The sequence below is a fragment of the Budorcas taxicolor genome, chromosome 8, assembly GCF_023091745.1.
Source record: "Budorcas taxicolor isolate Tak-1 chromosome 8, Takin1.1, whole genome shotgun sequence".
In the NCBI taxonomy this organism is placed as follows: domain Eukaryota; kingdom Metazoa; phylum Chordata; class Mammalia; order Artiodactyla; family Bovidae; genus Budorcas; species Budorcas taxicolor.
Window position 1 is genome coordinate 93,732,584 of NC_068917.1, and position 8,075 is coordinate 93,740,658.

General features: G+C 43.6%; 1 protein-coding gene across 1 annotated transcript; it reads right to left on the reverse strand.

Annotated features, from left to right (window-relative positions):
• Positions 1-1,019: 1,019 nt before the first annotated feature.
• On the reverse strand, positions 1,020-6,731 carry LOC128052871 (acyl-coenzyme A amino acid N-acyltransferase 2-like). Its single transcript, XM_052645433.1, has 4 exons — positions 6,515-6,731; positions 4,612-5,106; positions 4,176-4,378; positions 1,020-1,613 (listed from the first exon to the last, which is right to left on the reverse strand). The coding sequence occupies exons 1-4, from the start codon at positions 6,729-6,731 to the stop codon at positions 1,020-1,022; spliced, it is 1,509 nt and encodes a 502-aa protein (XP_052501393.1).
• Positions 6,732-8,075: the final 1,344 nt, after the last annotated feature.

An 8,075-nucleotide genomic window follows, 5' to 3' on the forward strand; every position in this document is an offset into this window, starting at 1 on the left:
GAATCAGGAAAAATTAGATTTGACCCATAAGTAACCCAAAAGCTGTTCCAGGAAAAGATCAATAAAATAGACAAATATTTAGCAAGTTGGATTCAAAGTAAAAGGCAAAAGCATGCAAATAAAATGACAGTTAATATGTTAAAAAGCGAGAGAGAGAGAAATGTGTTCCAGAAAATAGAGATGAAATTCTTAGAAAATATAAATGACTAGGTTAGCTCCAAAAAATTTTTTATTTTAAAACCCAAACTAGTCAAGATGAGAAACTGATCTAGTAGAATTAGATGAATAAGAAAAATTAGTGTATCAATGAATACAATTCACCACATTGACAGACTGAAGGAGAAAAACCTTATGGAAATGATAATAGCTAACTCTGATACTGAAATCACTATGTGCCAGGCACTCCTGTAATCACTTCAAATATAACTCATTTAGTCACTAAATGCTCCAGAAGCACATGAGCATTTAATCCCACTCCTGCTTAAAATTTTTAAACAAAATGTATTTTAGGAAGAAAAAGAAACATCACTATTCCAAAAAAAAAAAGAGTTAAGGTATCTACTGGAAATCCATAGCAAGCCTACACCTGAGGCTGGTATCAGAACTTTTCAAATCAAATGTCAAATTCAACTCCAAATAGTTTAAACAGAAAATGACTTCACAAGGGACTTCAGAGTTCCAGGAAATTCATCTAGATTGGCAAACCAGGATCCAAGGACTCCCCAACCGGGATACAAAAGGTTATTCAATGTTCAAGGACATCAAAATTTTGAAGGAGCAACGTACCCTGGTGCATATCAGCTAAGATTCAATTTATAAAAATTTACAAAGCACGTACAATTTTATTAGGAATATTTCAGATGCATCTGATTCTTTGATTTTATCCAATTTCCTTCCAGTTGCCTCAAGATGACTGTGAATCTACAGAAATCAGGAGAGCCCCTTCCCTCACCCACAGCCCTGCCTGATTCTTGTCCGCTGTTGGTCTCCGCCCCCCGCGCCCGCGCCCATCATCCCCCTTACAGTGTGCTTCTGCTCAGAACAAGGTGTTGCCTGAAGAATTTCAGGATCTCTTGCCAGGAGTGCTCCTGGGCTGCCGCTTGGCCCTCAGGCTCCCCGCCCCAGAGCATGGGGAGGAAGAGGCCGCGGCTCCAGGACATACAGCACAGGGGCCCGTAGGGCGGCTCCAGCAGGTGGCCCGCCCCGGGGTAGGCCAGCATCCTTCCACTGCTTTTGCCGTGCCTCCGCAGCTGGTCCAGTGCCTGCTCAGCGTATTCTTTGCTATTGAAGCATTCGTCAGCCTCCCCTACAATGAAGAGGATTGGGCCCCGGGCCTTTTCAACAGGAAGCACACTGTGTTGATACCGTTCATCTCGGGGGTCGCCCTTGAAGTGGCGGATGCGCACAGCACCCGCGACGCTGACCTGCATGCGCTCTGGAAACGAGGGGATGGGGTTTATGACCAGATCCCGGTACCTGAGCGGAAATTCATGGATGGCATTGGTCCCATTGATGCAGACAGTGGCTGCCACCTGCTTGAGGTAGCAGGCCATGGCCAGCCCGATCTCTGCACCTTTGCTCACAGATATCACTCCAATTCCCGGCTTTAGGACCTGAAGGACAAAATGAAGGGAACCCATTACAGGCCATTCCCTGAGAAGGAGCTGTCCCACAGGCCAGTAAGCTGGGATGACGGGGAGAGTCAGAAAATGAGGAGTGGGACTCCTAGCACTAGGGTTTACCAGCTTCTGAGACCAAGAGAGATCATCATCTACTTACACTCCCTAAGCCATATTGTCTTATGAGGGGTCATAATATTACCTACCTTGCAGGACTGTTATGAAGATCAAGTGAAACAACAGGCACTAAAACTGCTCATCAAAAGCAGAGTTCTATATAAAGCAAAAAGGATCTAATGCACCAGCAACATTCAAGCAGAGGCAGGTAAGCATTCTGAAGAATCAAAATTATTCTCTCGAGCTACAAAAAGTGGTGTCCTGGGTTCTTTCAACTATTCAGTTCAGTGCATTTCAGTCACTCAGTCATGTCCGACTCTTTGAGACCCCATGAATTGCAGCACACCTAGGTGCAGACACCTGTCTGTCACCAATTTCCGGAGTTCACCCAAACTCATGTCCATTGAGTTGGTGATGCCATCCATCCATCTCATCCTCTGTTGTCCCCTCCTACTCCTGCCCTCAATCCCTCCCAGCATCAGAGTCTTTTCCAATGAGTCAGCTCTTCGCATGAGGTGGCCAAAGTACTGGAATTTCAGCTTTAGCATGAATTGCAGCACACCTAGGTGCAGACACCTGTCTGTCACCAATTTCTGGAGTTCACCCAAACTCATGTCCATTGAGTTGGTGATGCTGTCCAACCATCTCATCCTCTGTTGTCCCCTTCTCCTCCTGCCCTCAATCTTTCCCAGCATCAGGGTGTTTTCAAATGAGTCAGTTCTTCACATCAGATGGCCAAAGTATTGGAGTTTCAACTTCAACATCAGTCCTTCCAATGAACACTCAGGACTGATCTCTTTTAGGATGGACTGGTTGGATCTCCTTGCAGTCCAAGGGACTCTTGAGAGTCTTTTCCAACACCACAGTTCAAAAGCATCAATTTTTCAGCATTCAGCTTTCTTTACAGTCCAACTCTCACATCCATACATGACTACTGGAAAAATCATAGCCTTGACTAGATAGACCTTTGTTGACAAAGTAATGTCTCTGCTTTTTAATATGCTGTCTAGGTTGGTCATAACTTTTCTTCCCAGGAGTGAGCATCTTTTAATTTCATGGCTGCAATTGCCATCTGCAGTGATTTTGGAGCCCAGAAAAATAAAGTCTGACACTATTTCCACTGTTTCCCCGTTTACTTCCCATGAAGTGATGGGACCAGATGCCATGATCTTCGTTTTCTGAATGTTGAGCTTTAAGCCAACTTTTTCACTCTCCTCTTTCATTTTCATCAAGAGGCTCTTTAATTCTTCACTTTCTGCCATAAGGGTGGTGTCATCTGCATATCTGAGGTTATTGATATTTCTCCTGCCAATCTTGATTCCAGCTTGTGCTTCTTCCAGCCCAGAGTCTCTCATGATGTACTCTGCATATAAGTTAAATAAGCAGGGTGACAATATACAGCCTTGACATACTCCTTTTCCTATTTGGAACCAGTCTGTTGTTCTATGTCCACTTCTAACTGTTTCATACAGGTTTTCAAGAGGCAGGTCAGGTGGTCTGGTATTCCCATCTCTTTCAGAATTTTCCACAGTTTATTGTCATCCACACAGTCCAAGGCTTTGGCATAGTCAATAAAGCAGAAATAGATGTTTTTCTGGAACTCTCTTGCTTTTTCAATGATCCAGCAGATGTTGGCAATTTGATCTCTGGTTCCTCTGCCTTTTCTAAAACCAGCTTGAACATCTGGAAGTTCACAGTACACATATTGCTGAAGCCTGGCTTGGAGAATTTTGAGCATTACTTTACTAGCATGTGAGATGAATGCAATTGTGTGGTAGTTTGAGCATTCTTTGGCATTGTCTTTCTTAGGGATTGGAATGAAAACTGACCTTTTCCAGTCCTGTGGCCACTGCTGAGTTTTTCAAATTTGCTGACATATTGAGTGCAGCACTTTCAAGAAATACCTAATATTTAAATATTTTTGAACTAGAAAATGAAGATCATAATATACCTAATATTTATTGTCTTCTCTGTGCCAGTAAGCATTAAGCTGATCCTAATCAACACAGCAATCCTACAAGGTTGATATTATTATCCCCAATTTTAACTCAAGTGTGCTGTACCCCAATCTAAACAGACTGGTAACATCAGAGAAGGCAATGGCACCCCACTCCAGTACTCTTGCCTGGAAAATCCCGTGGACAGAGGAGCCTGGTAGGCTGCAGTCCATGGGGTCGCTAGGAGTCGGACACAACTGATCGACTTCACTTTCACTTTTCACTTTCATGAAGTGGAGAAGGAAATGCCAACCCACTCCAGTATTCTTGCCTGGAGAATCCCAGGGACCGGGGAGCCTGGTGGGCTGCCATTTCTGGGGTCGCACAGAGTCGGACACGACTGAAGCGACCTGGCAGCAGCAGCAGCAGCAGCAACATAGGCAGAACAGACTTAATATATATATATAATGTTGCCAGGTAAAATGAAAAGTATTTTAAATACCTTGGGATGAGCTAGTAGCAAGTTGGCAGCTTCCTCAAAATATTCCAGGTCCACCTCCCCCAGCTGCTTGGGCAGGTCATCATAGGCAAAATATGCTAAAGCCAGCACTGCAAATCCACGGACAGCCAAAAGACTGGCCCGATATTCAACTAGACCCCCGATGCCCCCAAGCAAATCAAGGAGTCCTGGGAATGGGCCTTCCCCTAAGAGCAGCAAAAAGAGAAGAAAAATGAGATCAGAAAGAGTATCAGAAGGGCTTAGTAGATAATGGCAAAAGTACAAGCTGAGCAGAATGAATTTCACTTTCATACACAACAAAATGGCTTGTTACCTTTTAAAATATTGTGGGAATTCCTAGTTCAACAACTGGATGCCCTTTGTTTTTGCTTTTATCCCCACCAACCATGTTTTCTAGGTCCCTCAAGATGAGTCTCACCTGGAGGCAGGAACAGGGCTCCTCTCACACGACCTTCTCGGATGGGCACCCGCTGCAGGTCGGGGCTGGAGAACCAGCGCTGCAGCACCTGGCTGGCCTTGGGCGGAACCTCGCCTACCTTGTGTATGTAAACTGAGTCATATAGATCCAGAGTGATCCAGGTGGGTGTGTTCATCACATCCCTCTTAATTAGCCTGTCAAAAGGCCTCTCGGACTTCAGGGACCAGAAGAGGCCCATCGGATGGACCCCCACGTAGTGGCCCCCCACAGCAGGATCTCGCTTCAGGTCCAGTTCCCCAGCCTCGTTAGCCCTGTAGAAAGCTCGGGACCGGTATATATTCCCCTTGTCATCCTTCATGGTTGCCATGAGGGTCACCATCTGCAGTGGGGGCAGGCCCGTTGCTTGGATATGCACAGGCTCATCTGCCAGGGCACTTGCCGGGGTAACTGTCAGCTGGAACATTGGCAACAGGCAAAGGGACCAAGTGGTGTTTCCTGCAGTGGGAGAGAAGACTCTGAGTTGGAGACTTTGGTTCCAAGGAAGAGACTCAGACAAGGCTTACACTGGCCCAGAAGACTTCTGGAAACTAGTACAAAATACACAGAACACTGGAGGAGGGAAAAATAAGGTGTGCAGAGCATACTCATTATTCTCATTTTACATATGAGGACAGGTTAAGTGGCATGCCCAAGTGTTGTAAGTAATTAATAGTAGAACTGGAAATTTAAGCTAGGTCTTAACACTACAGCCTCCTGTCTTATCCATTACACCACTGAAGGAAATCTTAGTTTTGTGGTTTTGAGTACATTGAGCTTCAGTTCTTCAGCTGAGATCATTCTCAGATGACCTATTTCACCGGTGTTTGTTAGGCTCCAAGGGGTAATGCATGATTAAGGGTTTCCTGGAAGGATCAGTGCTGCTTTTCAATTCCCATATCTACATAAACAAGAAATATGTTACAGTATTGTTTTTTTTTTCTGTTTTTCAAATTTCCAATCTCTCTCTGCCGTTGTAAGACCAACCACCAGCTCTTTTCAGAGTTCCCATTATTTGTTCTTTTTCAGGGAAAATAAAATTTCATGATCTGCTTCGGTGGCTTTCCAGTGGAGTGATAAATATCGAATGTTGTTTGTAGCAAAGAGAATGAAATATACATTTGGTCAGCTATTTCATACTCTGCCCTTTTATGAGCAAAATTGGGGTATTCTCCTCCCTCACTCCCTTCCTTCTTTCTTTCTCTCCTTTTTTATATACCTCATTCACAAAGGATTTGAACCTGTTTATAGGTAACAGAGACATAAAAAATAAAAATAGGATCTGGGAAAATATGAATTAGGATCAGAAACACTGAATGAGTGCAAGCAAAGGAAAAAAGGCAACATGTCACTTGTGTTGTTCTAATTATTCTCCTAGAAAGGGTTACCAGTTTATCAAGGGAAAGGAAAAAGTGAGGCGTTTCCAATATTTTCCTAAAAGAAATTTCTCACATGAGACTTTGACACAGATATGCATCATTTCCCAACAATGTCTTCAGACAAATTGTAGTAATAGGTGTCCCCTCGGAAAGTTTGATCCTCTAAGGGATCCTTGATTTTATTTTATGGAGGAATGCAAAGTGAGGGTTTTAGGCTTTATATTTGTGACCAGAAAAGATTCTGGAGAAAATAATCAGGGTCTGAAAGTGCAGGGGCAGAGTGAAGTCACTCAGTCGTGTCCAACTCTTTGCGACCCCCTGGACAGTAGCCAACCAGGCTCCTCCGTCCATGGGATTTTCCAGGCAAAAATACTGGAGTGGGTTGCCATTTCCTTCTCCAGGGGATCTTCCCGACCTAGGGATCTGACATCCTATCTGTCAGCAATCCTCAGGCGGACAAACAACATTAGGATTCCACTTTAAATCACCTGGGAAGGGAGCCAAGCCTGGGCTATTAGAGAAACCTAATAGCCAGCTGCTGCTACTGCTAAGTCGCTTCAGTCGTGTCCGACTCTGTGTGATCCCATAGACGGCAGCCCACCAGGCTCCCCCGTCCATGGGATTTTCCAGGCAAGAGTACTGGAGTGGGGTGCCATTGCCTTCTCCGCCTAATAGCCAGAGTATCTGCCAAATACTCTGTATCATTTCTTTAGATCCTTTGGGATCTTCCCTTTATTTGTCAGGAATCACATTCCCTTGAGGCATGCCTAGAAGATCCATATCCTCTTGTGCTTTCGTTCACTCTTTTCTAAGGTGGGCTCCTCGCAGATCTCCACCTGAACATTAACTCTCTGTAAGATCACTCTCCTGCAGGGGCAGAAGCGGGGTCTTAAAGTTCAGTTCTTCACTGTTGAAAGGGGATCTTCAGAGGAAAGAGAGGGTGAAGGAAAAAATGCATTTTGTGCTTCTTTTACGAAAAAGTAATTTCCTGGGAAGTCCCTGGTGGTCCAGTGTTTAGCACTCCACTCTCTCGATGCCAAAGGTCTGGGTTCCATCCCTCGATGGGGAACTAAAATTCCACAAACTGCTCAGCACAGCCAAAAATTTAAAAAGCAAAACAATTTAAAAAAGGAAGTAATTTTCTGCAAAGGACATACTCCCTCTCACCTGATCCCCCATCAACAACCAATATTACTGACCATTTAAAATTCATGGTCAATAGAATAATTTGGAATAAATAGAAAGATTGTGAATGTTTTCCTTTAATACCAGCAGAGTTTTTCACAGAAGGAAGTTGCATCAGTTCAGACTTCCTGGGTCTTTCATTAGTCTTAGGGAGATAGGACATGTAATATGAATAAGAACAAAGAACACCCCATATCCTGTGTGACATTTCAGGGTTCCCTTGGTATTTTCTGATCTTTTCCTTTCTATAACTCTTTGTATCTGCTATTTCTTTCTTCCCAAAAAAGAAATCATTAAGAAGGGGTACTTGAGAGCCTTATTCCACACATTCTTCTTCCTTCTCAAAACTTCCTTATAATGTATTGACTCACTACAGATTTTATTTTCAAATGGAATTCATTTGAATTACTTAACATAACTACTCTCCCACATGCATTCTGCATCTGGTCTCATTCTCCCAGGTGGATTGCAAACTCAAGGGCAGCAACCATGTGTTAAAACTTTAGGAAATCTATTGATACTCATATAGTAAATTATACATTGTATATACTTCAGAGTTATGAAATTCATAATGAGGGCAAGAAAAAAATAGCAGGAAACAAGTAATTAAGATACTCTACTTATATAGTGCTTTTGTAATGTAAAATATTAGAGTTTCTTTACAAATCATGGTCTCTCTTTATCTGAGAATTGCCCCCTAAGCCCAGAGATGGACACTCCATAGCTATGTTTATACCATGTGACCTCCTTCCTGGGGGCTGTTGCTGACTGGATCAGGACTGGGCACCTGATTCAAGACATGCCTGGAATGTTCCTACCTTGCCAATTTGGAATGGGGACTCAGAGCTCACCGGTCCCTTTATC